At 42.8% G+C, this 17,352-nt stretch overlaps 1 protein-coding gene across 7 annotated transcripts in view; it reads left to right on the top strand.

The window, feature by feature from the left end:
- The window catches only part of syt1a (synaptotagmin Ia), a 296,089-nt gene extending 280,431 nt beyond the window's left edge, over positions 1 to 15,658 (top strand). For all 7 annotated transcript variants that reach the window (XM_054739791.2, XM_015961176.3, XM_070547869.1 and 4 more), the window contains 2 exons: positions 5,297 to 5,430; positions 11,175 to 15,658. In XM_054739791.2, the coding sequence (XP_054595766.1) occupies positions 5,297 to 5,430; positions 11,175 to 11,381 (341 nt within the window). In that variant the 3' untranslated portion in view covers positions 11,382 to 15,658. The remainder of the gene's footprint in view (positions 1 to 5,296; positions 5,431 to 11,174) is intronic.
- Positions 15,659 to 17,352: the final 1,694 nt, after the last annotated feature.

Below are 17,352 nucleotides of genomic sequence, written 5' to 3'. Positions count from 1 at the left end.
TATACAGACCTTAATCAGGTGGGCTGAAAATAAAAATGACCACTTTTGTTAAAATTACGTTGTGATTTTTAGTCATTTACAGAATAATTATTCCTCTAATGTGACTTTGAGTTGTCTTGATTTAAAAGAAATGATCAAAAATTAAAGTTATAGCATCAGTCAAACATAAACTTTCTTGTAATTTCGGTAAAATATTAGCAGTTTTGATGTTAAATAACCTTTGTTGGAAAAATTGGATGATTTTAATCAAACACTGTAGATGGCGTCTGACTGAAACGTGTCTGATCATGTTCATTTTTACATTTTGAGCTCAGATGCCAGCAGCACTGGGATTTAAAATCACACATTTGACTGATCTTTAAACCTTTTTTCATCCTTTGATCCGTTTCCTTTTACACAGACCAGACCTCTCCAGCTCATACTTCGGTCTCATTAGACTCTATGATTTTACCCCGCCTCACGTATAGTCCGCCCCAAAAAAGGCCAATAAAAACTAAAAAAGCTGCGCTTTATTCCATCATTTGAAAAGATGAGATGCTTTTCTTGAGGAATCTAATCTGAGGCGCTGATTCTTCCTCTTCAGTTTAATTTTGGTTTCAATTCAGAGCACATAAACAAATTGAGAGGATAAATGAAAGCAGTAGGTGGCTTTCAGAAGCACTCTCTGTGTGATTGCTAAAGAGTGGATGAGGATGGAGCCAAGCGGACCACTCCAGATGGCGTTTGGTCGAACGACAAAGGGCCTCTTGAGAGGGGAAGGTTAACATGTGTAAACACAAGAGAAGCTGATGACTTCTGACCTTCACCTCTGCTGGATCTGACGATCTACACTCAAAAAAACAACTGGTTGAATTAGAAAGGGCAGCTTTAACCCTCTGGAGGCAGGCGTTGCAGGTTAAAACCTACCTACCTGGTTACTCCACCTACGTATTTCATGAGCATCTTTTAACTCAAAAGTACCCCTGAAGGACTTAGTCGTTCGTCCTTTTATCGAAACTTACTTTGAGCTTGAGAGGGTTAACCCTTTAAGCGCCAAAGTCACAGAATTGCGACGAGCAGTAATGTTGGATTTAATAAGCCACAGCAGCAGAAATGAGCCCTCATGCAGTTAATACGTTACACTGCGGGGTGTCAGATACCTGTAACTTCAATCCAAGCAGCATTTGTGGGTGTGTTACTATTCAAACTTTTCGAGTATTTAGAACTTGAACCCCGCCCACCAGTCGCAGAGTCACGGAGGTTGTCAGAGCAGTCAGATGAGTGAGAGCGAGCGAGTGGTAAAGGAAAAAAAACACAATGCAGAGAGGAATGTTCAGTGCTGACGAAGCTCTTCATCTAGTACTGGCAGTTTCAGAGGAAGAATATTTTCTGTCTGAGGATGATCTGCGGTCTTCTAGCGAGACGGAAAGCGTGGCTTCAGCACGCAGCAACAGAGAGTCCGTCAGCAACGACACGGTTACACAAGCAGCCCATCCAGCCCTTATCTTGGCAAAGAGACGTGGCGGGGGGGGGGCTCATTACCGAGTCTGATCCTTTGATCCACTGTGCCAGGGGGGAGGGGGGATGTGGTGGCGGTGATCGGGCCGGTGGAAACTCCACTGGTGATCAATTCAGCCATCTATCTATCTATATAAGCTTGGCGCATTGTTTTATATATATTTACATATATAACAATTATAAACTAAATAAACCAAAGAAGTGATTAGTGAAATGTGTTCATGGCACTGAAGCACCAAAAACAGTGTTCTTGATTGATACGCAGTAAACATAAAATAATACATATTATATATATATATGTATATACATACATAGTTATATATGTCTACATAGGAGTATGTATCATAAACAATAACAACACTAAGAAAATAAGACAAAAACATAAAAAAACAACAAAATCTGCAAATGTGATGCAATCCAATAAGGCTGCCACCTGATGACGTCACAATATGCAAATTATGTGAGTAAATTTGTTCCTATCAGAAAATTTGTCTCATAATGAAGATTTTTCTAATTTACAACATTCCTCTATCTCTAACCAGATTTAAGCTACAAGCTCTTTAAATAGTGATATAAAAAATTCATATTTTACTGAAAAAACTATGGCGCCTAAAGGGTTAATATATCTGAGCTGTATCGAAAAAAACAGTGAAGGCTTATTAGTGATTAGTTTTTCACAGCCTGGTTTATTTTAGTTAAGATGTTTGGTCCAATGTTTTTTAGTTAAAGTTTTATTTTTTCATGAAAATTAGTTTTTGTTTGTAAGAACATAAACGCCTCATAAACGCCTGCTTACTAGCCTAGGACGGCATCCTATACATGTGAATATGGCCTCGACCCATAGACAGAGCTTGGTCATTGGGGCGGGTCCTACGGTTGTCTCCGCGTGCTATTGGACAACAAACAATCTGATCTCAGTCAGCCATGCTCCATCAAAGAAAACGTAAAACTGGCCTTTTTCACTCAAGTGCGTCCACAGTGGGACGTGAAGGTTTGGGCGGCTTTGTTAACCTTCATGATTTTCCTTTATGATCCTTCTAGTTTTTAACTGCCAGGGAATCAATCACCTTGTTGGGGTTGGATAATGGTTTTAAGGTGCCTAGTCATGTCGTCGTTGGTGTTTCTTACAGGATGAACAAAAAATGTAAGTAGTAAGTTAGTCAATTTTATTTCTATAGCACGTATCACAGACATAGAATCACAAAGTGCTTCACATGGATCAAAACAAAATAAAACAAAGTCACAAAATCATAAACAGATTAACATCATAACATCAAAATGTTCCCAAAACAGAATCAGATTAACGTCAAAAAAAATAAAGTCACAAAATTATAAATTTTCATAAACAGATGAAAGATTAAATTTTTGAGTTAAAAATAAGAAATAAAAGGTTTAGTTAAAAGCAGCTTTAAATAAAATGGTCTTTAGCTGTTTTTTAAAAGTGTCCAGACTGTCAGTGCTGTGTAAGGATAAAGGAAGATCATTCCAGAGTCGGGGTGCCACAGTCTGGAAGGAGCGATCACCTCGACTTTTATATCTGGTCTCTGGAACTTCTAGAAGGTTCTGGTGTGCGGACCTGAGGGCTCGGGTTGGAACATAAGGCTTTAACAGTTCAGTAACATAGGGAGGAGCTTGACCTTGTAGAGCATTGAAAGTTCTAGTCAGAACTCTAAAATGAACTCTAAAGTTAACGGGTAACCAGTGCAGAGACATCAGAATAGGAGTGATGTGAGCTCTTCTGTTTGCTCCAGTTAGGAGCCTCGCTGCAGAGTTCTGGACCAACTGAAGGCGGTCAAGGGCTTTTTTGTTAAAACATGTGAAAAGTGTCTTACAGTAATCTAGACGGGAGGAGATAAAGGCGTTGATGACCATTTAAAGTTCATGTTTTGACACCAACCTCCGCAGTTTGAAGATATTTCTTAAATGATAAAAACAGTTTCGGAACAAAGTTTTTGAGTGACCTTCAAGAGACACGGATTGGTCAAAAATAACACCCAAATTTCTTAAGTTTGTCTTGACAGCTGAGGATAAATGACCAAGTTTTAGACTAATCAGGGGAACCATGCACTCAGGGGCAACGATCAGACATTCAGTCTTTTCAGAGTTTAACTGAAGGAAGTTATCTTCTAGCCAGCTGGTGATAGCTGATAGACACTGCAGTAACTCAGACAGTTTATAGATCTCAGAATCCTTAAAGGAGCAGTACAGCTGAATATCATCTGCATATAGGTGATAAGAGACAATGAAAAAATCAAGTATCTGTCCAAGAACAGATGAGAACATAATGCTTTAAACTAGGTTTTTATTCAGTCTTTTCTTAAAGTCATTCTAGAGTTTATAATGATATTCACCTTGTTTTTGTTGAATAAACCAAACTAAAACGTCTTTTCTGTCTCCGACCAGCTTGCCTTTGTAAATCAGTAACGCCACAGAGAAACAGTTCTGAGAGAAGCTGGTTAAACGCGTAAAAATCTAAACAAACACCCTTAAATTAGCATGTCCCAACCCACTCCAGCGTGTATAAACATTGGTGGTAGTTTACACTAACCGCAGGACAACGCTAGCCCGAGCAGGTCGTCCAGCACCCGGAGGGTCGATCCCAGCAGCACCTGTGCTCGGCAGCCTCGCCACTGTCGAAGTGTCCAAGGGCAGCTGTGGTTATCGTGTAGTTCATCATCATGTGAATGCGTGTGTCATTTATCATTACTAACGCTAGCCTCTATCATCTTTGTTGGGTGAGAGGAAAACAACAAATGTCAGACCCAAACAAACCCCAGATTGGGGTCCTTATCCTCTTCCTTGTTCAGCCTGTGGAAATGTCTCTGAACCATCGAATCACACAACAAAGAGAGAATGTCAATGTCGGTCTTTTTATATTATTTATTACCAAAGGCATATAGAGCATTTGGGTCCCACTTTATTAAGGTCACAGAATGAGTCAAGAACCAGGGATTACACACAGCTTTATAGCCCAACAGGACACAGACACATGTTAACAAAAGCAAAGTACAGAACCTCCCATAATCCCACCCTTCTCCTCTTGTCAGACACAACACACTGGCAGGATGCATGAAAACACCACTCTGTCTGCAGACGCACTAAGAACAGTAATAAGTCATGATATTAAAACTCTGAAGGACATTTCCATCTCAGGCCACAGACCCCGCGCTACAGGGCAGCAGTAGCTCAACAGGTTGAGCGGGTTGTCCAGTAATCGGAAGGTTGCAGGCCCGATCCCGGCTCTGGACAGAGAATTCTGCAGTTGTGTCCTTGGGCAAGACACCTAACCCAACTTGCCTGCTGGTGGTGGTCGGAGGGACCGGTGGCGCCTGTGCTCGGCAGCCTCACCTCTGTCAGTGCGCCCCAGGGAAGCTGTAGCTATGTGTGAATGTGTGTGTGAATGGGTGAATGATACACTGTAGTGAAAAGCGCTTTGGAGTCCTTACTCTGAGAGGCGCTATACAAGTGCCGGTCATTTATCATTTATCATTTACTACCCAACGGACACTTGCTTCGTCTTTCCATGGTGGTGAAGGGTTTTGTTATGGGGTTGTGTTTGGCCTTCCATCTGGGCTCTTTGGCCATTTTGATCCCCAAACAAGTTTAATTGACTTTATAGAGATTCAAAGAACCGTTTCCAGTGTGAAAAAGCTCTTTAAACCTTTTTCTGTTTTAGGAGGCACGAGCGAGAGTTTGTCTAACTACCGAAAAATGTTGCCAAACTGTCCTCCTCAATAGATGTTTGTGTGATCCTCTAATAAATGTCCTTAAAACCTGCTTCTTTGACTTCCTTCTCTAGATCCATATGTGAAGATCCACCTCATGCAAAACGGCAAGAGGTTGAAGAAGAAGAAAACGACAATCAAGAAGAACACCCTCAATCCTTACTACAATGAATCCTTTAGCTTTGAAGTCCCATTTGAACAAATCCAGGTAGGTTTTCCGACCGTCACACCTTCCGAGTCATCTCCTGCTTCAAGTTTCAGACCAGCTTTAAAAACACGCACTAGAGCAAGTTCATCTGCATTGATGAATAGGAGCTCGTTTACCAAATAATTGTTTTAGAGGCTTTTTCATCATAACAGTATAATCAGAGTCAATTTGTTTTAAATCAGCCTCGATTTGGCAATTAGACAAGCCAGTTGCTGAGTGGATGTGATTCTGTGCCCGTGGCGTTTATCTCGCTGCTGTTTGGCAGCAGATCTTAACGGGACAGCGATTACCATCAACGTTTAGCCGAGTTTAACCAAGTAGACAGGACTCCGATGACGGTCTGTGATCGAGGGAAGCGGGAGGTTTTATGTAAGAAAATGAGAAACTCACAACAAACGCGACGATCTCATCAGGCAGGACGGTAATTGAGTGAAATTAATTACGGCTGTCACAGCTCACAAAGCTGGAGTTCCAGAGTCAGCCCGATTCAGATCCGACCTGGAGCGTCGCTCAGATGGAACTGATGGAATCAGAAACCCCTCATCGAGCAGATTTTGAAGAGCCGACGTGACGTTGACAAATCAGTCAGAAAGATGCTGTAAATGTTAAACTAATGAGGTGTTTAACCAGCATCACCGACGGGTCTTTAGGCTCCGCCGCCTCTCAGTTTAAACAAAGAGCTGCAGGGATTTTTAATTACTCACAGCAGCATTGGCATTTCAGCGAATACACTTTAATTTGTTCATTGATTTTCTTAGATTCTTCTATTTTTTCTTTAACCCATTAACTTTTGCTACAAACTGCACAGAAAACGGGCAAATTGTCGGATTCTGGGCGAATTCAACCTTTGGGTTTAGGAAACTGTCTCACTCGTTACTGTTTTAGCTCCCAGACAAGTGAAAAAGGTTCAGTCTCCTCAGGAAGTGGATCTAATAGATTTAGGAAACAGATGTTTATATAAATCGGTGTCCAGCACGCCGGTGAAGGCTGTCAGTAATCCGGGTCATAGTGATACGAAGAGGTTCAAATGGAGGCAACTGGATTTCTTTGGTTTCTTGAAGATATTTCGCTTCTCATCCGAGGAGCTTCGTCAATTCTCATCATCATCATCATGATCAAACTTTATACGTAAAGCACTTCTAACAATCAGGAAGATAAAGTGCTAAACAGTACCAAAGTCATACCAAATGATAGTGCTATATCAGTTACCTAAAACCAAGATACCTCAATTATAAAAGAGCAAAGTAGAATCCATAAAACAACAAATGTAAGTGTAGGTTGTGTAAAAGCAAGTTTAGAAATGTGAAGTTTAAGCTGCTGTAGGGGCCAATCTCACTGACACAGGCTATTCTGACTGAATTATGGGAGAGTCGAGCTTATGAAATCAAAACTACTCTAACACAATAAGGCCTAACGACATCCATGACTCCTCACGCCTACTGCACACTGGAAGCAAAAGCGGCAAGAAACGGCAGCGGAAAGGTTTGCGCGACAATCACAGCACTCAAGTGCACATCGGGAGAGTCTCTGCAACGAAGCGGCTTCCCTCCCGTGCTCCTCGCTCGACTCGCGAGATCACAAAATCCCGCGAGACTTCCGCCAACCTCCTCGCACAATTGCACGTTCCTTTGAGACTTCAAAGCTTAGAGTTTATTTGTGCAATGCACCTTTAAACCAAAAAGAAGGAAGTCGCGTTTTATATCGCTGTTTGATGTCTCGTATGTTGTTGTTCCTCTCCACCGGAATAAAGCCATGAAAAGCACACCGTTGCACTCCTGGAACGATGCTGTGAGTAAATGAGCCATTAGTTCGCTCGTAATCTTCATATATATCAAATTGCATTGCTGCAATACTTTAATTTTGAAAATTACTGGGGATTTTACACCGAAACTGTGTGTGATTTCCTGTCTAGGCCTGTGTTAACTGCGATTATTGACCCACCCCAGAAGCGGCTCGCTGAATAAAACAGAACTCGACCCTTTCTTTGGCGGCGCGAAGGCTGGTTTGTTGCACTCCGCAGATTATAATGGATTCTATTGGAAGCGATGCCATTTTGCTGCCGTTCCACGCCGCTGATGCTTCTAGTGTGCAGTAGGGGTAAGGGCTAGGGAGGAGGGGTTTTCAAAAGTAGTTTCAGCTCGTTAAGCAAAAGCCGATATCTGCTGTTTATAAGCATTTACCTGCTTCAGCACGGCTTTTTGAAACATCTGAAACCTGCAGGACTGGGATTAAATCTACAACTGGAAAATGCATTCTTCTACTGAGAATCCATATTAGCATAAAACGTAGCGTAAATGTTTGGTCTTTCCTCTGCTGATGGGAATTTGGGAACATTTTGATGGTGACCTGCTAGAAACAACGCAAAGGTTTAGCCTCTTTGCTGAGTTATGTCAGCAAATGAATGCAAATAAATAAGATTTGTTCTAATCCTGCTTCTAAAATCTGAACTAAGGTGTTTGGTTTTCCCTCTAAATAAACCTTCTTCATAATAAATCCTGACTCCGCTCCTCTCTTAGCACTCCTCAAATAGGTTTTTCTATTTTTATTGTTCCTGAGCCTCTCCAGCACCCTCGCCGTGTCTGGTGGCAGTCCTTCCATGTAAAGTTCCACCATGTTCCAGTCCTTGCCGTGGTACGAGTTTGGAAAACCGGTGGCGTCCACCCCTGGTCCTCCAGGGAAACCATCCTGCATGTTTTAGACGTCTTCCTGCTCCAACACACCAACAGGTGATTAACAGCTACTTGCAGAGCTTGACAAGCTGCGGAACAGGTGATTCAACCATTGAATCAGGTGTGCTGGAGCAGGTAAACAGCTGGGTCATGCCACTACTAGGGTGCCGTTTTCCTCCCCCAGAAACTACATTCAGAAATTCTCATGAAGACTGAATGTAAAATGTACTTTCTTATGAAGTAAAGTGAGATTTATATGATTGGAATGTTTAGATTTATGATTGAAGGGATTAAAAGAACTATCTTGAATAACAAGAAACAACATTTGTCACCTGCCTCCACTCTATTAAAGCACATTTTACAGCGAAACAAAATTCATTAAATATCAATTAAATGTACGTTTTTAGGTCTGACTATATATCCCATCTGTACTTTACATCGTTAAATACTAAAAACTACAATATTCTCGTTTATTTTCGGGTTTCTTCGATAATATTTAAACAAAGACTGAAAAAAATAATTGAAAATATAAAAAATGATTAAGAAATATGCTGCGCAGTGGTTAGAGCTGTTGCCTTGCAGCAAGAAGGTCCTGGGTTCGCTTCCTGGACTGGGATCTTTCTGCATGGAGTTTGCATGTTCTCCCTGTGCATGCGTGGGTTCTCTCCGGGTACTCCGGCTTCCTCCGACAGTCCAAAAACATGACTGTTAGGTTGAAATTGTCCTTAGGTGTGTGTGTGTGTGTGTGTGCGTGCGTGCGTGCGTGCGTGCGTGCGTGCGTGCGTGCGTGCGTGCTGATTGCCCGTTGACCGCTGGAGATAGGCACCAGCCCCCCTGACCCTGAGTGGACAAAGCGGGTTCAGAAAATGGATGGATGGTTGGATGGATTAAGAAATATGGCTAAAATGAGAAAAAAATTAATAAAATAATGTAAGGAAAGGGAAATAAAAAATTAACAGGAAAGAGGGAAATCCATGGATCCCGGGAAAGGTGGAATTGGTAGAGAATAAGGAGAGAGTGGAGATGAACGTCATGCATAAGTCCAGGGCTGGATGGTGGCCCTTGAGGACCAGTGCTGGGCCCCGCTGATCCTCAACACAGCCCTTGAGGCCCTTTCTCTCTGTTAATCTCTGCGTCTTTTAATGAAAATTCTTGTAATAAGAATGGACCCAGGTCAGTGATGACTTTAATAATTTGGCACCAAAGGAAGCTTTGTCTCAGGGATGCTATTTGAAGGTGAAGTGCCACTTTAAATGGCAACTAACCCCAGCTGGCCACCAGGGAGCCTTATTCAGCATTTCATTACACGGCGTATTAGGCGTGCTCTTTGACAGCGGCCGATCCGAGCGCACACAGGAACACACGAGGCAGCGGCGTGCCAGTGGATCGAAGGTTAATCAGGCCGCTTTGTGCACTAATTCATATTCTGCGCCGCAGATTAACGCCCAGGTTGCTCCTCTTTGAGCAATCAGACATTCTGCTGCGTTTGGGCTCTAGATACAACTGTTAATCAGCTCTAACGTGTGAAGGAGCTCCTTAAAGAAGCAACCTGGAATAATCCACACAACAATAATCCAGCTTAATTTTATAAATCTAAATATACCATTTAAACCACTTTGCATCGAGCGAAAATCAGTAAAAAAAATCTGCTGATTTTTGTGGCTCAAGTGAAGGATGATGAGCTTGTTAATCAGACATGGACGGGGAGATTATCCTCCACTCATGCACAGAAATCAGCTGGAGCAGAGGCTTGTTGACTGGGTGAATGACTGAACCCAATTTATTCCTAAAATTACTAAGTGTGTGAATGAGTGAATGGTGCACTGTAGTGTAAAGCGCTTTGGAGTCCTCTGACTCTGAAAGGCGCTATACAAGTGTGGATCATTTATCAGAACTACAGTTTAGAGTTTACGTTTAAATCAAACATTAAAATCACATTTAAATGCAGACAAAATGTATAAAACGTTAATTACAGTACAAGAAGTGTGTTTAAATGGCTAAAAATGGGCTGAATGCCAGCTGAAAGGTAACATTTGGGTCAAATCTGAAGATAATCTCATCGATAATCCCATAGGCCTATTTCCATCCACCACCATCTAAAGCGTCTAAATGCTAATGATGGTTGTCTTGCTGAGGTTTGATTCAGGTCTTACGGTCTGAAAGTTAAATTTTATCTGTTTCCTTTTAGCAGTGGAATTAAGGGTGTTTCTCAAGGCCGGGCGCCTTGCTTACGAGGACACGGTCCTTCCTTGGTCAAAGAAAACGGTCAAACGGAACAGACTTGCATCACGTGACTTTGGCTTCCACGGCGGTCACGTAACATCACGTGACACGGGAGATAACGTTATATTTTATACGTATTAGTTTCAATATAAATATATAACGAGCCTTTTACTTTTTAAATTGTGTATAAGTTTATTAAATTAAATATATAAGTGAGTTACTACCCACTAGCCACCGAAGCTGCAACTACTAAGCAACTAACCAGCCATAGATAACTTCTTGTGATCTAAAGAAAAACATTTGTTGATTTATTTTAAAACTTGAAAATTGTCCCCGAAGTAGCTGCCGGCTTCTGATCCGCTGTCCTTTTGAAAATACTGCGGTGTATTGTGGGTAATTTTTTACCAAGGCTAGGCTACAAGACACCTCCCGTGTATCCTCGCTCAGCTAGCTAAACGGCTAACACACGCCTCGGTAGAACATGAACATTGGAACACGTCCTGGCGGTTCCTGATGACGTATCTCCTAGGCAACCGGGGCAGGGCCAAGACATCAAGGCGAGGTTCCTTGGCATTGAGATACACCCTAAATCTTTCATTTATTGTTTTTAAAAAGTCACAAATGAAGCCACCAAGATGAAAACAAATCCTAAAAGGTTTACTCTGAGTAAAACCTGGGATGTTCTTTCAGACGAACATTCTGATGTAAACCAAAGACAGGAGATGAAAGGCTCAGTTTGTAGCGGTGGGTTCAGAACGGGCTCTGGTGAAATCCCTGAAACAGAAAGCAGACGTTTGTGTTTAAACAAACTGCATTTGCTGTCTCCCCACTTCCCCTCCTTCCCCTCTGCAGAAAGTGCAAGTTGTTATAACCGTTCTGGACTATGACAAGATCGGCAAGAACGATGCCATCGGCAAGGTCTTTGTGGGCCTGAACAGCTCGGGCACGGAGCTGCGCCACTGGTCCGACATGCTGGCCAACCCCCGGAGACCCATCGCCCAGTGGCACGTGCTGAAACCTGAGGAGGAGGTGGACGCTCAGCTCGCCACCAAGAAATAGACAGGGCCCCTTTCAGCTCCTGCCTTGTAGTACTCTTTAGCCAGTATGTGTAAATACCTCAGTGATAAATGGGTCCATCCACGTAACCCCACCTTCACACCTTCAAGCCCCCTGGTTTCACTCGGTATTTGTCCCAACATCCAGCGACATCCTGCTTTCTTTTTCATCGATCAGTTGTTTTTATTTTGTTTGGCGTTTCTCTCTGATTTAGCGGTTGTTGACCTCCGACCCCGAGCCCTTCACCCCCACGACCAAAAGCCCCCCCCCCTTCTTTTAAGCAATATGATCTGTATAGATAGCGCATGACTGAAATAATTTATTGTACCACAGTTGTATATATAAGTATGCAGACAAAAATGATTTCTAGTTTATGTGTTTGTATGTTGTTACCCGTTTCCTAATCTGTGTATATCTCGATGTTTTTAATAAGATGTTCTATTTTAAATTATGTAAATTCAGATATAGAGGAAAGCCAATATTATATATCCCAGGATTTAAAAATTCTACCTTAATTACCTTACTGCATTCCAGAAAAAGGGTTATTTCCAACCTGCCAGTGGGAATATGTTCACGTCGTAAAGGACGACGTCTGGCTTCAGGTTCGGCATCGTGGAGGAGAGAAACAGACGAATATATTCACACAAAACTCCCCAGAAAAACAAAGAGATACACAGCCATTAACTGCTATGGTTCTGTGGGGAAAATGATGCTGCTGGAAATTACACAAGCACATGATTTCTAATGTTTTGTACTTATTTCTCTCAACAGAAGATCTGTCGTATGAGTTTGGCTTCAAACAGCAGACTTCTAGGTTTGGTTTTGTCATATTTGGCAGAAAAGGGTTTTCTTTTCTTTTCCAGAACTCGAGTTGTAATCAAGACTAGCTCCGAGCTGTCAGCCATTGTGCCCTTAAACTTGTTTGACGATATTTTGTTTAAGCAGCCTTGTCGTCGTCGGAAGTGTCGCGTTCAGGTCCGACCTTTGAACGGGAGTTTGAAAAAGTCAAATAAAATCAAACAGGAGGAACAAGTTGCGACTTTGGAGGAGTATTTTTTAGGAAAATAAATTCAGCGTCTCGACTATTTTTAGTAAATTGCATGTTTTTTTTAAGAACATAAAGCTGTCAGGTGAGATCTTCCGACACCAGGGGGAGCTCTTCTGATGAGAGCCCCTTGCCTTCAATCAGAAGAAGAGTTTAAACATTTGTGGGTCGACATAATGTTGACGGAGTCGAGGCGAGTTTCTAAACACTGCCATTTTCAGGGAGGTGACTTGTGTGGAGAGCCTCCCTTCATGCACACTCCCACTGGTTAGTGGTCGTAGCTTCAGTTTATTGGGAACAATGTCTTCGGCTGCAGCGGTGCCCTGAATCGCAGTCTTTGCTTTACGTTGCCTTCTCACAGTGACAATAGAGCTAGCCATGTTGTACTGCCAATTTGAACCTTTATGTGGTTGCTGTTTTTGCACTGGATGTCTTTAAACTCGCTCGTCGGCTTCTTTAGGAGACCGTTGCTTTGTGTCAGGACACCTGCAGGGGGAGCCAGAGATCCTCATCGACGGCAGATTTTCATGGAGCACAGAAAGTATCAGGTGTAGAAATCCAAAAGTAGTCAGGAAAGTCCGTTCCCTCAGTTCAGTGGACCATAACACAAGGATTTGCCAGATGGTAATGGGTTGATTTAACAGGGAAACTAAAGTCAACACAACACCGAATGTGAAACGAGGGCCGAAGACCCTCTACGAAGATGTAATAACATGTAACTTGAATAGTATTTTATTTTGTGATTTTCTAGTAGATATTTATTTATTCATATGAATTGAAAAGGGAAATGTAGAAATGTTCAGTTCTTTATTTTTGGGATAAATTAAATCCCAGGTTTTTGCGCTCTGTTGACGGTCCCTAAGCATTTGTCTCACACCATCGATACCTAAATTATTAACGATAGGCATAACACAAAGGTTGAAGCTGAAAAACCAAGCGCCGCCTAGTGGCTGGCTGCGGCAAAAGCTTTAAGCCCCGCCCACTCCATGTGAATGAATGGGAAATGTTCCCGGTTTAAAAAATAAAACTGCTTCTCGTTATTTTTCCAGCTGGTGACTCTTCGTGGACTTCTATAACTTCCTGTTGCACATTCAGATATTAGTTTTTCCACAATTAATTATGATTAGTCGGTCGACGCTTACGAAAAGCACCGTGATTGTGTCGGCGGGACTTTCAACCACACTTCCTAAGTGGTGAAGGCACTTGTTGCATCTTTATTTACATCCATGATCAACACTTGAGGTGACTAAAAACTCATAATGGAGCGGAAAACTAGTCCAGCTTTCCAAACACGGATTTGTTGCTTCTCCAAGTCTGCCCACATGGTTTCCTAATCCAAGAGAGCGAGTTGCAAATCCACGTGCACGGGTCACTAACCTGACGAAACAGATTTTCATCAACGTGTCGTTTTACCCCTACATCTGGTCTTGTCTTGGCTCCATATGTTTCAGGCCAACAGCATCCGTTTTGTTTCCTTGTTGGCGCGCGACTCGCCCCGGAGAGCAGGGAATAACCGTAAAAGTTAATGGTCTGCGCAGTCCATCCTGTCCTTTACTACGGGTCCAATCAGGAGTGGAATAATCCATACAATCCATCAAGTCTCGTATCTTGGAGGAACCTCTTGCATATACTCGATGCTTATACTTCAGGAGGACTTTCTAAATGTTTTCAATGTTATTGTGTAGTTGATAGCACTATTATGAAAAAGCTACTTGTCATTCCATAGGCGTCTCCGAGGACTGCTTCGTGTATCACTGTGACTGCCGTGTGTGCTTAGAGGTGTAGACTTATCAGTAGCTAACGAGTTTGTTCTGTAGTGATGTCGTAGCGTTTAATGCCATCCCCCTCCCCCCTCCTTCTACACGCAGCAAGAGAGAGAGAGAGGAAGAGCGCGCCGTCGCTTGACGTCACGCGTTTTGTTTTTATCCGAGCGGGTCGCTTCACACAGATTTTTGTTGAGCACTGTGCAATACTTGTATGTTCATCCCCATGGTGTTAACGTGGGAGGCGTGACCCGGAAACAGACCGGAGGGTGATGTTAGGACACAGCACACCGTAGACTCGGCTTATATAGGTTGGCGCTCGGTCGCCTCGGTTTCGGGTGCCCTCCCTTTTTGTTTTCTCCTCTTGCACACAGTTCCAGCATCAGACGTTTCAGGGAGTCGTAGTTCAATACCAAACAGGAGGAAAGTCCCCTTTAGACTGTAAATATTCACACCGTGTGAAAAATGTATATCAGGAATAAATATAGTGACATAAATAGAACTAATCAGTAAATATCTTTCATCCACAAGTTAAATCATCTTTTTTTTTTCCTTGTTTTGATTCAAAAACCCTTTTATATTTGAGATAAAACTCTGAATGTACAGTACGAACCGTGTTGGTGTGCGTTTCTTTAACCGTGAGATTATTAGATGTACTTTGCACTTTTTGTTGTTTGGAAAAAGAACTATACGTAGTAATTTTGTTCACGTGTTTTCAACGATTCGTTCACGGCCCCTTTGAGGGGCCCTCTGTTCAATTCCTAAACCATCATACGAGCTGCGTCCTTCCTCCACCTGAGAAGGTTTTTAATCCACACGTTTCACACGCTTCAAGTCCAGAACCGCTTCAGATTCAAACGACGGATCAAAATAAGGTACTTACTCTCCGTTCAAACAGAAATACACCAGAGTGTTTCAGGGAATTCAGTAATGGGCGGCGTTGCAGAGCCCGTCAGATCATGGGGGTGAGAAACTACAAAATAAAAGCCATTACGTTCATTGCAACGCCGGCCACGCTCCTGCTATATTACGGTTTCCTACCAAAGTGTGCATGCATAATCAAACCCTCCCAGTCCTCCTCTTGTAAACAAACTGATCAAGCTCTCTGTGTGACAAGATTCTGTCCAACGAAAAGCCACTTTCAAAAAGCAAAGCTGTGTAAAGTATTAGAATCTGATGCTGTAGAAAGATCCTAGTTGCCTTTGTGTATATCAACTGCCTGCTTGAGTATTTTGTGTGTGGAAGTTTTCTCTGTAATCTCGTGGAACTGTTTGGGGTGTATTTTCCTGCCATATCGCCCGCAGCCACAGCGGGCCGCTGACAGTTATCTTTGCTGTGTATACCTTCATTTTTGATGAGGTGTTTTACGGTTTCGTTCACTTTGTGTAGTGATTCACTCTGTGGTTTTCTGACTGTTGTTATATAACTTCATATACACAAATGATCAATAAAAATGTTTTATTGTTGATACATCTCACGTTGTTGTTTTTTGTTGAACTCGTTGAAGAAGCAGAGGATGTGACCTCAGCAGCTTTCTCCTAAGATCTCCAGTTTGCTGCTTATTTTCTCCCCAAGTGTCTTAAAAAGGTGAACACTGCCATCTACAGGATCACAAGGGATGAAAGCAGCAGGTTCTCCACAGAAAAGCTGAAAACAGTCCATAAACATTAGCCTGCGTTACTTTACAACGCAGCGCGGAGGAGAATAAATCTGATTCATACGTTTAATTCTGAGTGAGGCAAAAATCATTAGTGGAAAAAACTATTATGGCCTTAAGGGCTCTTGTCTATCTAAAGTAGGCCTATCACAATAATGTTTTAAACATCAGTCATTACTGATGTATATCAATGTAAAAACTCACAATTTTGTAAATCTTTATTGTTTTCTGGTATTTCAGGTAATTTTTTATTTAAAGAGCAAGTCACCCCAAATCAACTTTTTTTTCTAATAAACTATGTAAATGCGTGTCTAATCGTGCTGCAGACACGTGTAGTCAATAGTTTTGCACTTTAGTGCATTTTAGTTAAAATTTAAAATTTCTGCCTAAAACTGTCAGTGTTGTGCCGTTGTCAGGTAAAAACTCTGCACTGCATTTGAATGTAAATCTGCCATCGCTGTTGGCTAAGAGGTACCCTAGAATGTTAGCTGGTACCATATGATGTCACAATGTTGTTGTGAGCCTGTGTGTGTGTGTGTGTGTGTGTGTGTGTGTGTGTGTGTGTGTGTGTGTGTGTGTGTGTGTGTGTGTGTGTGTGTGTGTGTGTGTGTGTGTGTGTGTGAGGTGTGTGTGTGTGTATTTGTTAGTGGCTCCGCCCTCTCGGTCTGCTAGGCTGCATTTGTTGCATTTTTCAAACAGGAAGTAGGAGTGGGGCAAGACTCTGGTAGGGGTGACTTGCTCTTTAAAGTGTATTTTCAATAGCTGAAGATGTCATAAGCATTAAGCCTCTCCCTGGGCTCTCCCTGGGCCTTACCGTGGTGGAGGGGTTTGAGTGTCTCAATGATCCTAGGAGCTAAGTTGTCTGAGGCTTTATGCCTCTGGTAGGGTAACCCATGGCAAACAGGTCCTAGATGAGGGATCGGACCAAGAGCAGCCCGAAGACCTCTTATGATGAATTATATAAATGGAAACCATGTTCCCTCACCCGGACGTGGGTCACCGGGGCCCCCCTCTGGAGCCAGGCCTGAAGGTGGGGCACGTTGGCAAGCGCCTGGTGGCCTGGCTTTCACCCATGGAGCCCGGCTGGGCACAGCCCGAAGAAGAAACATGGGTCCCCCTTCCCATGGGCTCACCACTCATGGGAGGGGCCAAAGGGGTCGGGTGCAGTGTGTGATGGATGATAGTCGAGGGCGGGGACCTTGGCGGTCTGATCCTCGCTTACAGAAGCGGGTTCTTGGCACATGGAAGGTCACCTCTCTGGTGGGGAAGGAGCCTGAGTTGGTGTGTGAGGTTGAGAGGTTCCGACTAGATATAGTCGGACTCACCTCAACGCATGGCTCTGGCTCTGGAACCAGTTTCCTTGAGAGGGGTTGGACTTTTGCCCCCCATCTTGGTGCCTGTACATTGGAGTTTACCCCAGTGAATGAGAGGGTAGCCTCCCTCCGCCTACGTGTGGGGGGACAGGTTCTGACTGTGGTCTGTGCTTATGCACCAAACTACAGTTCAGAC

This window comes from Nothobranchius furzeri, chromosome 1, assembly GCF_043380555.1.
Source record: "Nothobranchius furzeri strain GRZ-AD chromosome 1, NfurGRZ-RIMD1, whole genome shotgun sequence".
NCBI lineage: Eukaryota > Metazoa > Chordata > Actinopteri > Cyprinodontiformes > Nothobranchiidae > Nothobranchius > Nothobranchius furzeri.
This window is presented reverse-complemented; position numbering and strand designations above follow the sequence as displayed.